General features: G+C 45.7%; 1 protein-coding gene across 4 annotated transcripts in view; it reads left to right on the forward strand.

The window, feature by feature from the left end:
- The window catches only part of Rasgrf1 (Ras protein specific guanine nucleotide releasing factor 1), a 119,237-nt gene extending 102,222 nt beyond the window's left edge, over nt 1-17,015 (forward strand). For 2 of the 4 annotated variants that reach the window (XR_004111462.1, XR_004111464.1), the window contains 7 exons: nt 945-1,029; nt 4,170-4,367; nt 8,717-8,796; nt 10,062-10,312; nt 11,956-12,073; nt 12,960-13,028; nt 16,726-16,782. Coding sequence is in view for 1 of the 4 variants with exons in the window: in XM_031343930.1 (XP_031199790.1) it covers nt 945-1,029; nt 4,170-4,367; nt 8,717-8,796; nt 11,956-12,073; nt 12,960-13,028; nt 16,726-16,818 (643 nt within the window). In the remaining 3 variants the exon portion in view is untranslated. Of the gene's footprint in view, nt 1-944; nt 1,030-4,169; nt 4,368-8,716; nt 8,797-10,061; nt 10,313-11,326; nt 12,074-12,959; nt 13,029-16,725 lie in introns of those variants that run through there. The other 2 variants (XR_004111463.1, XM_031343930.1) reach the window with 2 other exon arrangements.
- The last annotated feature ends 2,030 nt before the right edge of the window (nt 17,016-19,045 follow it).

Here is a 19,045-nt window from a genome sequence, read left to right on the forward strand (position 1 = left end):
TTTTTTTATTTTTAAAGCTAAACTAAACTTTCTCCCAAACAAGGCATTTCTCTGAATTTCTAATAATTATTATGTAACAGTTTCTCAACCTTGGTATGTCTGAGGCCACAGGTCATCAGGGCCTTCAGTGCATTTAGTTTGCCTTCCCGAGGCATGGACATAGCTTCACAGATATGAGGATGGTCTAACCTGATGATAGGGTTGGTCTGGAGATCTACAAACACCCAGGATGTGGAAGCAGTATTACTCCTGCCTCCCTCTGGTAGCAAGAGCAACATGTATGTTCACAGATGTTACCTCCCCAAAGCTTCACCAGTCCGTGGGTCTTCACTCAGGTACCTCTACTGGTCACTCAGCAACGTGAGCAGTCTGTGACTTCCCCCATGATGTTCTCTGTGCCAGAACACAATGCTTGGAACTGGTTTGCGGTTATTTTATCCACTTATCCTCTTATATCCCACCTGTTTGTTTGTTTGTTTGTTTTATAGCATTGAGAATTGAACCCAGGGCCTTGAACATGCTAGGCATATACCCTACCACCAAACCCCTTTTGTGGCTATGTATCACCTTATTCTGACCAGCTATTCTGCTATTCTCCCACCCTCAGCTGTGTAGCCAGGGCCAACTTGCTTCACTACTAAAATGTAGAAACAAGATTCATAGGAGAATCTGCTGTGCTAGGCCATCTCTTACCCCATCTCCTTCCAGTCTCATGATGGCCTCCCATTTCACAGATGAGGAAAGGACCCAAGATGCAAAGTGCTTGTCTGAAACAGGATATCACAGAACTGGGCTTGCGCTCAAGGTTCCTTCCTCTCTAAGGCCTCTGTAGAGGGCTGCTCCCCTAGAAATAACCACTTCAAAAAGCAAAAGAGCAACCCAACACTGAATGAGCACAGCAGAGCTGATTTCATCTACTCTGGGTTCCTCTTTCCTCCCTGCAGAGAATTCTTTGGCCAGGGCTGGATGAAGCCCGAGAAGTATGAAAGGACACCTTACATTATGAAAACCACCAAACACTTCAACCATGTGAGTACTCATGCGAATCACCCTTTTTGCCAGGCTTTTCATTGGTAAGGCCACCAGAGGGCTGAGGGGAGGGGAGGCCCTCTCTCAGCTGTGTAGCCAGGGCCAACTTGCGTCTCTTCAGTCTCAGTTTCTTCCCCTGTTAGATAGATGAACATGAAAGGGCCATGTAAAGATCACCTGGGATAGTCATCTCAAGCCATCAGCCAACAATGGCTCCTGAGGAGCCTCTTCAGGCCTGTAGTCACCACAACCATCTCCTTCTTAGAGTGGGGCCACAGCAGACCGGTAGCAGAAAGGATGAAAAGAAGAAAGAGTTGGACAGAAAAGACCCAAAGCATTCTTGCTGTGTCTGTTATTTTCTTAGCTCATCTCAGCCTTAGAAATAAGCAAAATGGGTCTGGAAATGGCTGACAACTTCTCACTGGTATGAGCATTACCCAAACCCTTCTGACTTTCCAAAATGTCAGGAGTTTCCTCTACCCTAGACAGGATAGTGTGATGTGCTAGCCACCACATTTCCTTGTGTGGTGTGTAAGATGGCTCCACGAGTTAGCACTGAAGAGACCAGAGGCCCCAGAGACGCTGAGAACAAGGCTGAGTTTGAGCCAAGGGCTTGAGACGGCCACTGGACAGAGTTAGGATAGCCCTGCAACTGGCTCCCCAGTTCCCACCTCCCAGGACTCTCTCCACCGCTGGCTTTTCTGGAGAAGAGCAGTTATGAGGAGACAAAACACAAAAGCAGAAAAGTGGTCCTATGTGAGTGACAAAAAGGGCTTGAGCTGACTGATTAGGGCACTAAGATCAGACTGGTGTAAGACAGACAGACAGACAGACACACACACACACACACACACACACACACACACACACACACACACACACATGCATCCAATGTTCTCAGGATCTCTTCCCAGAGAATGGGGGCTAAACAGGCTTCAAGAGTCTTCTGGGGGGCTGGTGAGATGGCTCAGCGGGTAAGAGCACCGACTGCTCTTCAGAAGGTCATGAGTTCAAATCCCAGCAACCACATGGTGGCTCACAACCACCCATAATGAGTTCTGACGCCCTCTTCTGGTGCGTCTGAAGACAGCTACAGTGTACTTACATATAATAAATAAATAAATCTAAAAAAAAAAAAAGAGAGAGAGAAAGAGTCTTCTGGGGAAGGCTTGTGGTTACAAGGAGCACTTGCAAAGTTCTTTAATAAAAGTAGCCTCTAAGATTTCACATAATTGCCTAGCACCATGTTCTATATGTATAACAATCTCATTCTAAGTTTACATCACCCCTAGGTGATGGTGTCTCCTTTCACATTCAAGATCCTGAGATGCAGAGGTCTGGAAGGGTCTGCTGGTTGGCATGTGGTGCCATGGGTGTGTTCCATTGTTGTGCAATGGAAGATGACTCTATTAGAGAGGGAAAAAAATACTCTTGTGCAGATACCTATAATTCCAACATTCAGGAGGCTGAGGCAGGAGAGTAACAAGTTCAAGGCCAACCAAGGCTACATAACAATATCTTATCTCAAAAGAAAACAAAGGGACGGTGAAGTAGCTCAGTGGTGGAGTGCTTAACTCTTACATACAAGGCCCTGAGCTGGGTCTCTAGCACTGAAAAAATCTCTCCCAGCAATTTCTCCACATGCTACTCCAAACTCTGTACCCATGGGACTTCTCTCTTCCTAGCCTTGGACCATCCCTGAGAACATTTGCACACAACATCTTCATTCTCTAGTTTAATCAGCACACGTAAAGAGCCTTCTATGGCTAGAGGTGGGAACACATGAGGTTACTTGTCGTGGCCCTGTAAATATATCAACCCCATTGTATATCAACCCCAGCAAAAATAATTCCCTGACAAACATCCTCCAGGATTGCCCTTGTCAGCCAGGAAGAACTGAGGAAGGCACAGTATTGCAGTGTCGGGGAGAAAGGTACAACCTGGCCCTGGAACTCTGTGCACCCAGATGGAGCAAGTACAGGCCATGAACAGGAAGGGTATTCATTGATACTGTAGACTCTTTCACTATGGGAAAGACTTCCCATCTCTTTTAACCCCCAAGTCTATAGAGGAAGAAACCAAAGCTGAAAGAGATTAAATGGTACTGCCCATGTGACATAGAAAAGTTCCCCTTTGAACTCACACAGTCCCCTTTTTCCCCTGTGACTGTTTGGCACTTGGCATCTCTGCTCACACCCATCACACTGCTCAGAGATAGAATGCGTGCCTCTGTTCAATCTTCTACTATCCCTTTGCCTCTAATGTCTTTGTCCTATGGAATGGTGCTTTCTGTTTTAAAATATTATAGACACAAGGCAACATGCAGGGAAGCAGATGTTCCTGATTCCCCAGCTCCTTACAATTCTCGTTCCCTGGTGTTTGGGCCCCAGCTTCCTCTCCCTTAGCGACTCCAGTTGTAACTCACACGTAATTTGTTAGTATGAATGTGATTGTTGGCAGGGTGTAGGATTCCAAGGAAGTCTACTGCATATGTGAGACCAAGCATGTGTCCTATTCTAGAAGGGAATATGGTGGGAAGTTCACTCAGAACCAGGCTTGTCATATGTGTTTATACTTCCACATGAACTTTAGAGTCACTCTATCAAGTTCCAAAGCAATTTTCACTGGATGTTTAACTGTTTTACATTGAACTCATTAGTTAGTTATGAAAGAATGGTTCTTATTCAAGCATTTTACATCCTCCAATAACCTTTTTCTCCCATGAAACATCCTACATGGTTCTCATTAACTTAAATTCCAAGGTAATTCATAGATCTCTTGTTATTTGGGTGGCAAAAAATCTTTGCATTATTTTCTTTTTGTTCATTTCTTTATCTTATTTTATTGAGGTAAGGTCTCTCTATGTAGCTCAGGCTGGCCTCAAATTTGAGATCCTCCTGCCTAGACCTTTTAAGTACTGGGATTGCTACCATCCTCAGCTTCATAGTGTTTTTAATTAATTGAGCATCACTAATTTATAGGACAATGTCTCCTTTTTATATTAAGCACTTGTTCTGATAGTTTTCCAGTTCATTTTTGGGGGATTTTTAATAAGAAATTGTATCTGTAAATAATGATTTATTATCTTTACAATATTTCTTCCTCATACTTTTTTCCTATCTTATTGCATTGGCTTAAAGGTCAGTAACTTCATTGCTTCAGAAATTATCCGAAACGAGGACATCAACGCAAGAGCAAGCGCCATCGAGAAGTGGGTGGCTGTGGCCGACATATGTCGCTGCCTGCACAACTATAATGCCGTGCTGGAGATCACTTCCTCCATCAACCGCAGTGCAATCTTCCGACTCAAAAAGACATGGCTCAAAGTTTCTAAGCAGGTGCGGATAGAAAGCTGGCACTGCTGCCAGAGGGACCTGGGCTGGGGTTGGGAACAGGGAAACCAGAATCACCAGGTATGAACAAAGGACTGAGCTGCGGGTTCAGATTTCCAGGAAAACAGTGTCAGTTAAGACCAGATATCTAGCCCACTGATGTGGCAGTAGACTTGTGAAACTTCAGTTCCTACTTGGGCAATTAAGATCTCACAGTGGGAGGCATAAGGCAGCAATTATTGGTACCAATACATCTTCAATACAAGAGCAGTAACTTTCTAAGACTCCCAGCCAAGATATGAAGAATAGCTAAGATATCCCCTTCTAAGACTCCAATTTTACCAGCCAGCTGGATAACAGTAATCTACTGGATAATTGATAATCTTGAATCTAAAATTGATCTCTGTTCATACGGAATCATGTTCATACAGAGCATGATTCTGAAAATGCATTAAGGTGAATCTTCTTAGGCAATAAAGTTCTGTGCACAGGGTCATGAGGGGCAGCTCCTAAGGAGAAGTATCCTTAACAAAGCACCCTATGAGGCACTTCAGCACTTCCTTGGTGAACTTGGTAGGTGCCCCAACCCTGGTTCACACATCTGTGAGAGAATAGACAAGCACCACCAAGGATAAGGAAACCTCTAAAGACATCTATAAGGTGACAGTAGCATCTGTGGTCTTTCAGCTGAGAGAGCCTCTACAGCCCTCTAGATTTGCATTCTATATTCCCTTCATTTTCCCTTTATTGCTGGTTTCTGGTTTCTTGTGATCTTCCTTGAGCCAGTAGCAGGTTGTGATCTTACCCCTACTAGCACTCATCAGCTCTGTAAATCTTCCTACTTAGATAAACATCCAAACCAGGAAAGCTTTGTAATGTGCTTGTCTTCTGTCCTTCCCTGCTTTGTAGGCACTCTAGCCCCTGATTGCAACTGAGCTACAGTCTATAGGACCACCCCTTTACATCTCAGTGAGACTGGGCCTCTTCCTCATTGGCATACTTGATGCCCAGATCAGGGTTAGAGCCATGGGAGATGTCTCTATTGTTAGTAGCTCCACGAAAGAGTAGAAGCTGGGGATTTCAGGGACAACTGGCCACACAGGCACATGCTATCATAAACTGAAGTCAAGGGTTGAACAAAACCCTGAAGAAGCCCCAAGTCTGAGTCAGTACAGCTTGACATGGATTAGCCTGGGTCATAGGCAGCCTACTCCAGTTCAGTGTCTTCCTCCTCCCTCCCTGTGCTGTTGGATGATGGCACCCTTTCCAGGGATCACCTAGACTTCCTGTCCCATGAGACTCTTCCTAGAATGTACATGCTGTATTTCTTGGCTGTATTTCCTCAGCGCCGCCATCCTCATGTAGTCGAGGGGTATGGAGATCATGGCTATTCTGAAATCAGCCATTTTCTTCCACGAGAGTATAAAACAAGAGCAGTTAGTGGTCAATGTATGCAGCCTGGCCTGCAGCATTCTAGAACGTCACTCAGAATAAGGAGCCAGCAGGCCTGATATAACAAAAGTAGAGGTAGGCACCCCTAGAAGCACATACAGGCCTCAACTTTTGCTGGCTGGCTTCTCTGGCCTTTCTATCTATACAGTAGTTATGCACCTATACTGTGCTTGGCTCTGATGACTTTTGAAAGGCCTTGTACATGGCCCAGGTTCATTATCTCTCTGAAGGTAGCCTGTGGACTCTTGTGACCCACCAAGATAGCCACATTTCCTAAAGACCCTGAAACAAGTCTCGTTTTTATCACTTTCTTCTAATATACATCAATCTAATTCAATAAAGTATGATGTCAAATGCAGAGCAGCCCCACAGGAAGGTCAAATGTGCTTTGAAATTTTGTGTTTCTCCCCTTTCTGTTTTCAGTTCCCTTCCCTGCCATCTTTCAAACAATCTCTGTCCCTTGAGTAAGTGTCTAATGTGACTCTATGGGATAGCAAGAATATGTGCTATGCCTGAGTTTCCTCACCCCAGGGAAGCTGAATCTATAGGGACAAAAGCCAGTCTTCAGCTCCCTATATGCCTTGGCCTCTTTGGGAGGAGATAGTCTTCATCACTTGATGTCTTCTAATTGATAAGCGGGAAAAGACGGTATTTTTGGAGGCCACAAAAGCGTCTTCCTTCTTGACAATGTTCCTAACATAGACTCTTTGCTTGTTCCTTGATTCTAGTAACATATCTAGAGTTTCTTCCTTTTCTGCCCACTGATGTCCAGAGACTCTCAAACCCCAGGGGCCTAGCACCCCAGGGAGCATTAGAAAATGGGAGCTCTGGGTCTAACCTAAGCATATCATGTGCTTAGGAACACAATAAGAAAGCTCCATGACCTTCCAAACTCTGTCCTGGATAGAGTAGGGTAGCCCAAAGACAGTCTCCATGTACACAGTAGACATGAGGCTGTGGAAGAAACAAATTGTGCCCTGCTCAGAGCCATAGCTGGTCCCCACACAGAAGTAGCTTCCACAGGGCCAGTGAGATAGCTTGGTAGGTAAAGTGGTTCATGTGTAAGTTTCATGACCTGAGTTCAATCTCCAGAGCCCATGGCAGAAGGAGGACTCCTGAGGCATGACCTCTGACTTCTACATACATTAACAAGTCAAACACACACATACACACACACACACTAAAAATAGCCTATGTGCTTGTTCATAGTATCAGTATCCATCTTCCCAAATCTATCATATCTACCCTAGTAGTAGTACTCTTTGGGAATATCTAAAGAATGGGGATTTGCTCTTGTGCATGCTGAGGATGGGTGACATAGGCTGAGAAGGTCCAATATCTGTTGCTAAATCCCCACATCTGACCTGAATCTATCCTGTGTCATTTCTCTGCACATGAGTGGACAAAGAGAGAAGAGGATAACCTCATAGGAAGAACTGGTATAGGTAGTCACCAAGACCCTGGCAGAGATTAGCCTATGAATTTCAGGGTGCTGAAAGCTAGTCTTAAAGGAAACTCAGTCACGTGCCTTAACTTAGTGTAGATTCTGTTCTGCTGTCACATGTCTGTCATCAAATCAGAATGTGTCTGTGCTTTGAGCAGGATCAGTCTAAACACTGGAGCTCCCGCTCTTTATAGCTAAGGGGCAGTCAACATCTCTGCCCTGTGTTCCCCCTCAAAGGACACACAGTGAGCATCCATCAACATGGGTGTTCACACTGCCATGTTCTGTGACTGAACGCACTGTGGCCTGTGACTATGTCCATCTGGGGCTGATCAGTATTCCTGGTCTTGTGATGCATGACCATCCTTGGCATGGTTTCTCAGTTACATTCTGGATTTTGGGGGCCAGATCTGGAGAGGAAAAAGTAATCCCTTCTTCCCTTTTATAACTAAGGGAAGTGAGTACTTCAAAGAGACATCCCATAGACCAGGCAGGGAAGGGAGCACAGAGACGGACGCAGTGCAGGGCACTCTCCTGAGAATGCAACTGTTATTGCCAGACAAAGCCAGCTGTCTCTCCTCTGCCCTGCTCATGTGTAGTCCAGGCCTAGATGACCATTTTACACATCCTTTACTCAGCATTTCATCCTTTCCATTCAAGCCCTTCCTTCTTGGATGATCCATTCCTCTGCCATCCTTTCCCTCAATTCTTGATCTTGGATGGCATCTCTGGCTCATCAGAGTAAAGGTATGAAAATTTGTCAGCCGGGCAGTGGTGGCGGACACCTTTAATCCCAGCATTTGGGAGGCAGAGACAGGCGGATTTCTGAGTTTGAGGCCAGCCTGGTCTACAGAGTGAGTTCCAGGACAGCCAGGGCTACACAGAGAAACCCTGTCTTAAGAAAAAACAAAAAACAAAAACAAAAAACAAAAAAAGAAAAAGAAAATTTGTCAGAGCTATTCTGTCCAGCTCATAGAAACGTCCTAAAGGCTGGCACATACCTCCATGGCAAGGCACTTACATTATATGTCAGGAGCACCAGACTTAGTCCCCAGCACTGAAAAAAGAAACAAAAATAAAAACAAAAAAACAAAAAAATCAAAACAAAACAAAACAAAAAAATTCATGACTACAAAAATTCTTATTAGTTATTTCCTGCTCTAAATACATACACTCTAAACCAAGTCCTTCTAAATCACCAGTTCTCAGGATCTCACCAGTTTCCAGGGCCTTTGATCACGTTAGTGTTCTGGGAGATATATGTGAAGAGAGGTGCTTATGACAGAGATTGAGCCTAACTCCTAAGGAGATCAGGGATGAGGTTGCCAGGCACAGAAAGTCTCCAAATCCAAATGTGGCCTGGAGCCCCAAAGTCAACTTGTTGGATCATGGGCGAGAGCCTGGGGCTTGGGGCCTGGAAATGTATTGAATGTTATTAAATGCTTCTGATTCCTTCCAGACGAAATCTTTGCTTGACAAGCTCCAAAAGCTTGTGTCATCGGATGGCAGATTTAAGAATCTCAGAGAGGCTTTGAGAAAGTAAGTGCTGCGTCTTCATTGTTGTGTTTAAAATTGTAGCCCGCATTACAGAGGCATCTTCATGCCAGAACTGGTCCGAGCAGGAGGTCTGCCTAGCCCTCTGCCTACTCACGAGACCTATAAACTCTCCAGACCCCAGCAGTTGATCACCTTTACCCTCCATTACCTACCAGAGAAATGCCAGAGCAACTGTCCGTGGTTGATCATAGAGTTGGTGCCAGATTTCTTGATTCTTAAATGCAATTTTCTATTTTAGTAACTCCAATAAGCAATACATAAGTCAATTTATTTAAGGAAGCTGTTTCTTGTTCATGTGAAGAAATACTCATCATAATGAGTGCATACATTACTAACATTTGCATCTTAGAATCAAAGAAATGCAGTTTTACCAATAGTTGATAATTTCATCTTCCAGTTTGCAGGGCACTTCCCTGACCATTACCATTGTAGCCCATCGACACTTCCTGGGATGTGGGTTTCTCAACTCCAGGACTGTTGTCATTTGGACCAGGATGGTTCTGTGTTCAAGAGTTTCCTGGTACATTGTGGGATTTGTAGGCACACCCTGACCTTGCTCCATAGGATGCTAATGACACCTCTCCTCTTAGGACTACCAGAAATATCTCCAGATATTGTGAACTCTAACCCTAAGACACCTCGCTTCATCCTGTCTTCCTAAACAAAAGATGGGGAGCGCATGCCAAGGTCATATGACCATGACATTAGAGCCTGGATTTGGCCTGTGCTGGTCTCCAAGACCAGTACTCTGCAGTCTGCTTTGGTTGACATCTCTTGAGGTTTGGGTACCGCTGACAAGAAAGCCACAACTCGGTTCACATTGGCCACATACTCATGACATATGAGTTCTGAAAAGACAAAGCTCTGCTTTTATTACTCCTGAGAGATGGTTTCTTTAGGCGTCGATTCTAGGTTCCACCCTCATTTGTCCCAGCCTTGCTCCTCACTGGCTGGCTTCTCACTGGACCTTGGAGATGCTGGGCCCCTCCAACTTCCAGGAATACTCTCTTCCCTTCCACAAGGGATCTCTTGACCAGAGCGAGTAAGAGCACCAATACTGCACATTGGCCTAGGACAGCCAACAACTCCAGCCCTTGACATTGGCTGGAATGCCCTGCTCACTCTTTCTTTCCAGTCAGCCTCACCTGCCTCCATTTCTTGCTTCCTTTCTGCCCTACCTCTTGTCCATCCTTCACTAGCTCAGTGTGCCATTGCCTTGACCATTTCAACTTTGTTTATGTCCTCAGACAGATGTTGAACTCATCTGTGCTATCCGGCCGTCTCTCCTCCGCCCGGGCTCCCTGGAGCCCTTGTGGACTGTGCTTATACGAAGCTGCCCCTGTGCATTCACCAACTGTCTGGGCGTTGCTCCATCCGCCTCCTTCACACGGCTTCCTCATCCACCGCAGCCACTACTGCTACCTAACTGTCTCCGTGGCTCCCATTCTGTCTGACCCTCTCCTGACTGTCTTCCCTTTCAGGTCACCTGTATGCCTGTGTAAGTGCCTCCCCTAGAACTCTCTGCTGCCTGTGGCACAGGGCAGAGAGCTCAGGGGTTTTCTGGGAACCAAGGTCTTTATGAAAGGCAGATCTGCCCTGTGAAGATGGAGAACAAACCATGTCCAGTGATGCTGGAGAGTCTGTTTCACCAGGAAAGGAACAAAAAGCAGAAGATAATTAGCTGACCACAGTCTTCAGGCAGAAATGGTGACCCAAAGAGTCTTGTAGTAACTCTCCCATGTGGGTCCCCACCCCATTCATAAGTCCCTGGAATCTTATTCAGCATGTTGTCACTGGGTTCTTACTCTGGACACTCCTCATCTGACCTGTCTTAGTGATTTCCATTAAAAATTTCAGGCAGGATTCACAGTGTAATGTAGAAGACATATAGAGACCTAAGGTTCATTATAGAATTTAAGATACATGCCCTAGGGATGAGAATGAACAAGAAGGGGACCACTGTGGTGACCTACATCCTTAGGTAGGCATCGCACTCTAAACACTCTGGAACAGCTTCCTTAAAAGCATTTCCCTGTCCAAGTGACTGATGGGTCCATTTGGATTAAATCTTAACAGTGGGACCATGCTGTATCTTACTAGACAGTTATCTATTGATGACCTCCTAGGCAGTTCAGAATGTCATATCTTAGGACAGGAATGTAGCTTAGTTGGTAGAGTGTTTACTTAATTCTCTGAATTTGATCCCCAGCACCAATAAAATCAGGTTTGATGGTCAGGATAGCCAGGGCTAGGTAGAGAGACCCAGTGGCAAAAACAACAAGAAAATCAGATGTGATGGTACTCACTTTTGGTCCCAGCACAGGGGAGATAGAGACAGGTTCAAGGTCTGTATCTCACATTCCCCCACCATGGCGAGCATTTCAAGCTGACCTGAGAGGAGGTTGCCATGGCACATTACCTCAGGAGTCCCCCAAGGCTGCTGAAGGGAGGAGGGTAATGGCTGTTCACTCCATCATCAACCCCATTATTCCTTCCCCTGAATCTTCCCAAGGCGTCAGAAAGCTGCCACGGTACATGGACATGAGCCCGTGCTCAGAGCTACACATCAGAGGCCTGGTCCCTCACACCAGAGTCTCAATCTCTTGTAACTACAGACCCTGAGAATCACCCACCCTTTCCAGAGGACACGTCCAGGAAAGTGGTCAGAGGGCCAGGGTTTCCCACTCTGGCCCTCAAACCTAGGTGACAAGAAGACAGGTCTTGGGAACGCCGCACTGAGTGACTGCTGGAACTTGGGCATGGGTGGCACGGCCTCCCCAGAGGTGACTGAACACAGAATAACAGTGGAAAAAACTGAACCAGGAGGTAGCTGGGAACAGCTGGGGAACTCCACTGCGCGTATGCCAGAGAAGTAAAGGAAGGCATTTGGGGTCATAGAGGGAGGAGATTGAAGTAAGACCCCTTCTCCTGGCTTGCGCGTGAGGGCTCAGGCAGCTCCATACTATCCCACCCTCCAGCCTGGCTGGGGATCTATCAAGGCCTGTGTGTGCCCTGTGATTCTTCATAACTATAAACCCCTTTGCCTCTAGCCAGGCAAGATCTGCATGCAGACTGCTCTGCTCTTAGCGGACGTTCCTTTCCTTAAGTAAAAAACTTTTGTGGATGCCATTTCTTTCCAAGTTGTGATCCACCCTGTGTCCCTTACCTGGGGATGTATCTCACCGACCTGGTGTTCATCGAGGAGGGGACACCCAACTACACAGAGGACGGACTGGTCAACTTCTCCAAGATGAGGATGGTAAGCCTTCCTGGGCAAATGGGGGCACAACTTACTCTAGACTGAACCCATCCAGCCTCTGCCCCAGCACAGCCTGTGCCTGACTCAAAAGGCCTCCAGTAGAAACCATGGCTGATGCTAATGTCCCTAGCCCTGTTTTTCCTGCCTTTCCCACTTCAGCCCAACACACCTCCCCCTACAGGGGAGGATGGGTGAAGTCAAGACCCCCCCCACACCTATGTAAAAAGAAGAGATGGGTCTGACCTCAAAGCCCACCACATCTTCACATCTCACCCTTCAGTGGCCACAGAAATGCTTGTTTTATGTAACTACGGAAAAATCACCCTGCAGCAACACCACACAAGAAAGCAAGTTTCAAATCTGCTCCGAAAGATCCATGACACAAGGGTGAGAGGATCTAAGGAGACCTCTCTGAGTAGGCACAGGGCTCCTAGTTGTCCATGTCTCTCACTCACCCCAGTCAGAGAGCCTCCATTTGCACTCATTGGGTAAGATGGGCTTACACATTAGTGAAAAAGGATATCTTTCAAACACAAGTGAGGTACTCCGTCTTAGTGAGAAGCCCTTGTGCTTTGTATCCTGGCGTGCACATATTAGACACCCACTCTGATTGGCAGCCTGGCATTTGGGTGTAGTGGTGTTGGGAAATCTGCAGCCCTGACTAAGGGAGTTCTCTTTAAAATACACACACGCCACATGTACACACACATTAGCATAGCTATCCCCCACACAGACAGATTTCACTTCAGAAAGAGGTGGCTGGTGTAAAGAAATCTAGGGGAGTTTTCCAGGAGTCAGTGTGACTTCTAGCTACCAATGACACTTTCCAGCCACAAGGCAACACAAGAGAGCAGACTTGTTCTAAAACTCCTCTGCCTTCCCGCAGATCTCCCATATCATCCGAGAGATTCGCCAGTTTCAGCAGACTACCTACAAAATCGAGCCCCAGCCAAAGGTAAGAAGTCTCTCCTTTTCTTCACAGTGGTGGTGTCTGCATAGGCTTCTGCCCTTTCCCAAAACTTAAATATGCCATTTCCTTAAGGAAACCATCCCTATTCCTGTTCCCTGGCCAGTAAGCAAGCTGGTCCTTCCTTGTAATTCTTGCCTGATTTGAAATCTCAATGGCTTAAAACAACATCTGCTCTCCCACAAGGCTAGGGGGTGGATCTGAAGATCCCCTTTGGTTGGTTGGTTGGTTAGTTGTGGTTTTGCTTGTTTTTCAGTTTACAGGGTGTGTGTGCATGTATGTGTGTGTTCATATACACAGGTACCACAGAGCCTATGGAAATAAGAGGACTATTTATAGGAGTCACTTTTCTCCTTCTACTATATAAATTCCAGGAATTGAATTTACATCACAAGGCTGTCAGCAAGCGCCTTTACCAGCATGGCCATATTGATCAGCTTGGTAAATTGGTAAACCGACCCTTGACTGAAGCTTTTCAAAGTCTCATGTAGCTCATGCTGGCTTCAGATTCAATATGTAGCCCAAACGACCTTGAATTTGTGATCCTCCTGCCTCCATCTCCCAAGGGCTAGGAAAATAGGCAGGCACCACCATGCTCCTTTTGTATGGTGCTGAAGCTCAAACCTGGGACTTTGCAAAGGAAAGTCAGGAAACTGAGCCATATCCCCAGTCCCAGATACTTCCAAGTCACAGAAGTTACAGGTTTTTCTCCCAAAGACAAGAGTATCCTGCTTCTCAAGTCTATATCTGGGCCAGTCCATAAACACAGCATATTTTTCTCTACTATGATGTCACTTGCCATACATGGCCCAGAACCATTCTGTTTTCCCATATGTCTGGAGTCATTCCTTCCCAAGACAGAGTGTCCTTATCCTTGTTTAAAGCTGCAGAAAAAGCCATTCCTCTGACTAATCCTTTATGTGGATTGACATCTACCTCATTTTAGTCTTTCTCTGCTACTAATCAAACCCAAAATCTATCTTGTATTGGAGTTGGTGATATTGGTAGAGTACCTGCCTAGCATGCATAAAACCCTGCATTGGATCCCTGGCATAAACCCAGGCATGGTGGCCTGGATCTGTAGTCCCAGCACTTAAAAGGTGAAAGCAAAGGATCAAGAAATTCCAGGACATTCTTGGCTACATAGAAAATTTGAGGCCAGCCTGGCCTACCTGAAACCCCAGCTCAAAGAAAAAAAAAAAACAAAAAAGCGTTGTTGAGTATGATACTACATACCCTTAATCTCCGCACTGAGAAAGCAGAGGCAAGTGGATCTCTGTGAGTTCAAAGCAGGCCAACCTGGTCTACATAGTGAATTCCAGGACAGCTACATAAAAGAGCTCAAAAAATGACAACAAAAGTTAATTCTGTGCCATGTTCTGTTCTGCCATGTAGAAAAGATCTATGGAGAACTAACTGAGCCATTAGTATGTTGCTCTTCGTTCATTCAGTAGATACATATTTATAGAAGGAGTACTGTGCTTCCAGTACTATCTCAGGCCACAAAGCACAGTACACAAAATAGATAAGCATTTGTCCTCATGAGTTTGCCCTCTGGAGGGAAGTAGATGAAATAGTAAAACCACAGTAGCAATCAGTGGTAGAATGCTTGCTTAACGTGATTGAGGCCTTAGGATTCAATCCAACCTAGTAGAGCAAAAAGAAAAAAAAAAACAATCAAACACACACGTACACAGAGGATATTCACCCTAGGTTAAAGAACACCAAAACCCACAAAGAGAGAACTGACTCCCAAAAGTTGTCGTCTGATATCCACACGTACACCGTGGCAAGTGAATGCCACACACACACATACACACCACATACACTCACATAATAACAATATACAAGTACTCTGAAGAGTGTATGAAGATTTAAAGGATGCTTGAAATTTGAATATGACTTGTACATCAGATAAATACCATTGTCTGGCCATTCCACGTCATGACTGTCATAGAGATGCTTTATAAGAAGATGGCTCTTGCACTTTATAAGAAGATGTGTTAGGGAGCACATGGCTGAGGAAGCATCATGCTACTCAAGATGATTCCATCCAGAGATGCTGAGAGTGTAGGCTCTGAGATCAGTCCCAGAACACACACACACACACACACACACACACACACACACACACACACACTTTAGCCCAAAATTGTGTGTGGTTTTTCTGATACTTTATTTATTTATTTATTTATTTTAAAGACAATGTCTGCCTATGAAGCTCTGTCTGGCCTGGAGTTCAATATGTAGTCCAGCTTGGCCTTGAACTCATAGAGATTGGCCTCACTCTGCGTCCCACCACATCTAGAAAGGTCCTGGGAGCAAGGATTAACTTCTAGCATGCTAGGCAAGCACTCTACCACTTGGGTTACATCCCCAGCCACACATCATTTAGCCTGCAGTAAAAAAAAGAATATTAAGGACTGAGGAGATGGGCTAGCACAGTCGTTCTCAACCTGTACATCACAATCTCTTTGGGGACAAACAACCCTTTCATGAGAGTCACCTAAGACCATCTGTCAATACAGATATTGACATTACGATTTTTAACAGTAGCAAAATGACAGTTATGAAGTAGCAATAAAAATAATTTATGGTTGGGATCACCACAACATGAGGAACTGTATTAAAGGGTCCCAGCATGAGGAAGGTTGGGAACCACTTGCTGAGTGAGTAAAACAATTTGCTGTATAAGCATGAGCACCTGAGTTCAAATCCCCAAAGCCCATAAGAACCAGTCATGGTTCCTGTTCACGGTGCGTTCTTAAGCACCATGTTCCTATGACAAGATGGGAGTCTCTGACTCCTATGACTGGAAGTCAGAAACCAGAAAATCTCCAGACACTCAGGCTGTCTTAGTTAGGCTTTTATTGCTGTGAAGAGACATCATGACCTCAGCAGTTCTTATAAAGGAAAACATTTCAATGGGGCTGGCTTACGGTTTGGATGTTTAATCCATGGCAAGAAGCACGGTGGCATGCAGGCATACATAGTACTGGAGAGATAGCTGAGAGTTCTACATCTGGATCAGCACTGTGGCATGCAGGCATAGTACTGGAGAGGTAGCTGAGAGTTCTACATCTGGATCAGCATGGTGGCATGCAGGCATAGTACTGGAGAGGTAGCTGAGAGTTCTACATCTGGATCAGCACGGTGGCGTGCAGGCATAGTACTGGAGAGGTAGCTGAGAGTTCTACATCTGGATCCGTAGGCTGTGGGAAGTGACAGTGATACACTGGCCAAGCTTGCACTTCTGAGACCTCAAGCCCACTCCCTAGTGACACACCTCCTCCCACAAAACCACACCTACTCCATGGCCACACCTCCTAATAGTGCCTACAAAAGGGTTTGCTTCCACCTAGGCATGATCATGTACATCTGTAATCTCTAATTTTGGCAGACTAGAACAGAAGGGTGGTCTCAAGTTCAAGGCTAACCTGGGCTACATAGTGTGTTCCAGGCCAGCCTTGGGCTATAGAATAAGACCCTGTCTCAGAAAAAGGAAGAAGGAAAGAAAGAAGAAAAGAAAGAAAGAAAGAAAGAAAGAAAGAAAGAGAGAGAGAGAAAGAGAAAGAAAGAAAGAAAGAAAGAAAGAAAGAAAGAAAGAAAGAAAGAAAGAAAGAAAGAAAGAGAAGAAAAATACTGGGATTTCCCACAATTCTATTATTCCTTTCTCTCATTTCAGGTAATTCAGTACTTACTGGATGAAACTTTCATGTTGGACGAAGAGAGCCTGTATGAGGCTTCGCTCCTTATTGAACCAAAACTCCCCACATGAGGCTGTACTCCCCACCCATGCCGTACGTAACCCCAGCTGCTTCTGTGAACACCTGCTATAACGATATTGTATATAATCGTTGCGTGCCTCGGTACTTGTTCTCCTGTGTGAGCCTCCCTGAAAACATATAATCTTTCCTTGTCCTGTAAAACCGAAATATAAATGTCTGCACTCAAAATATAGATGTCTGCACTCTACGCCTCTGCCTCAGTTTCTATGATGCCTATTCCTTCAAACAGCTGTACCGCCCTGTCAGCTGTCCCAGGCCCTCATTTCAATCAGAAAAGAAGACAGAACCCATATGACACAAATCTCAAACTCCAGTCCTGCTTCATCCCTCCCAGCCCAGGCCCCTGGGTTGGCTCAGACTGCCCAGGCATCCTCCCCAGCATGTTCCATGTGGTCATTATAACTGGGTAGGAGAGCGGGAGGAGGGGAGGGGAAGCCATACCGGCAAGTCTAGTCCTAGACACCTCTTCCTGCTGACGGTGATTCCAGTTTCGAAAGCAGCTTCTTCAGCCAAAACCACAGCTCTCAACAGTCCCCATTTGTCTCCCAGTAAACCTGGCTGGAAGGGAGTCCTCTCTGCTGAGATCCACACCCCCCGTACCAGGGTTGCTCTCTGCTCTAGGATGAACACCAGATGGCATGAAAAGCAGACTCAGTAGAAGTGCACTTGTCCCCCTAGAGGTTCTCTTGGAAAAAGTCATGGGGGGCTAGAGAGATGGCTAGATGGTTAAGACCGCTCTTCTGAAGGTCCTGAATTCAAATCTAAGCAACCACATGGTGGCTCACAACCATCCGTAATGGGATCTGACGCCTTCTTCTGGTGTGTCTGAAGACAGCTACAGTGTATTTAAATATAACAGTAAATAAGTCTTTGGGCGAGAGCAGGGTCAGAGCGTACACATTCCAAAGCCTCCAGGAATAACAGGGGAAGGTGAGCTGATGAGCAAATGGGAAAGGCCCGACACTGCCCCCTGGAGAGGAGGCAGCTGGTTACTGCATGGGTCTTTCAATGTGAGTCCTGGGCCCAGCATCCACCTCAAAAGTCTCCTCAGCGCCACCATCAGTCCATAACTACCACCATCAGTCACAGGTAGAAAGCCTACTGAGAGATGAGGCCTGCTTGCAGTGCTTTCTAGGCCCGTCTTCCCCTGGACATGAAGCCAGCTAGCTCTCTAACTTCTCTTCAGTCTCCCCCCCCCCACCTCACCCCATGAATGTTCCCTCCCCCCCACTTATGATGGGACTAAAAAAAGGGCAGAGTAGAGAAAAATCTCCAAAGGATAAAGCCTAGATTTGACCTTCAACTTCACCACTGTGGTCATTAAGCTTCATGGTCAACTTGATTAGACTTAGGATCACCTAGGAAACTCACTTTCAACCACATCAGGGAGAGAGAGTATTTCCAGAAAGGTCTTAAGTGAGGCAGGAACACCCACCCTAAATACAGTTGTTGGGTTTCCACAGGCCCATGCATTGCTAGACACAAAGGGTAATGGGAGGAAGGCAGCTAACAACTGGCAATGTCACCAGCTGCCTCATGTTCCTACTCCCGTGTCTTCCCTACCATGATGGGCTATGTTCCCTGAGCCATGAGCCAAAAATCCATTCCTCCCTTGAGTTGCTTTCTGTCAGGGATTTAGTCACAGCACCAAGAGAAGCCACTAAATATAAGCGCTTGCTGGCTAGAGGGGTCCATCAATGTCACTGAACCTCTCAGAGACTCAGTTTCCTTACCTGGAAAACTGAATATGAAAACAGCATCTGCAGCTGGAGAGATGACCCAGCGGTTTAGAAAACCAGCTGCTCTTTGAGAGGACCCAGATTCTAATCCTAGTACCCATGTAGAGGCTCACAATGGTCTGCAACTCCACTTCCTGGGAGTCAACATCCTTTTCTAGTCTTCAGGGGCGCTTGGTATACAAATGGTACACAGATAGATATCCAGGCAGTCAAAACACCCACACATGCTAATTTTTTAAAAAGGAAAATTACATTTCATCACAAAGTAGATTTAATTGAGCCAACAGAAGCCAAGAATCACTCACTGAAAACCCAAAGTCCAAAATGTTCCCAAACTTAAAACTCCTTGATTCCCATTGCGGCACCAGGCACCACAAGTGGAAAACTATATATGTAGTTGACTTCATGAGATAGAGCACTGTCAAAACAAGCACATCAAAAATGGTGGACCAGGGGATGATACAATGGATCAGCAATT

This window comes from Mastomys coucha, unplaced genomic scaffold, assembly GCF_008632895.1.
Source record: "Mastomys coucha isolate ucsf_1 unplaced genomic scaffold, UCSF_Mcou_1 pScaffold23, whole genome shotgun sequence".
Classification (NCBI taxonomy): Eukaryota; Metazoa; Chordata; class Mammalia; order Rodentia; family Muridae; genus Mastomys; species Mastomys coucha.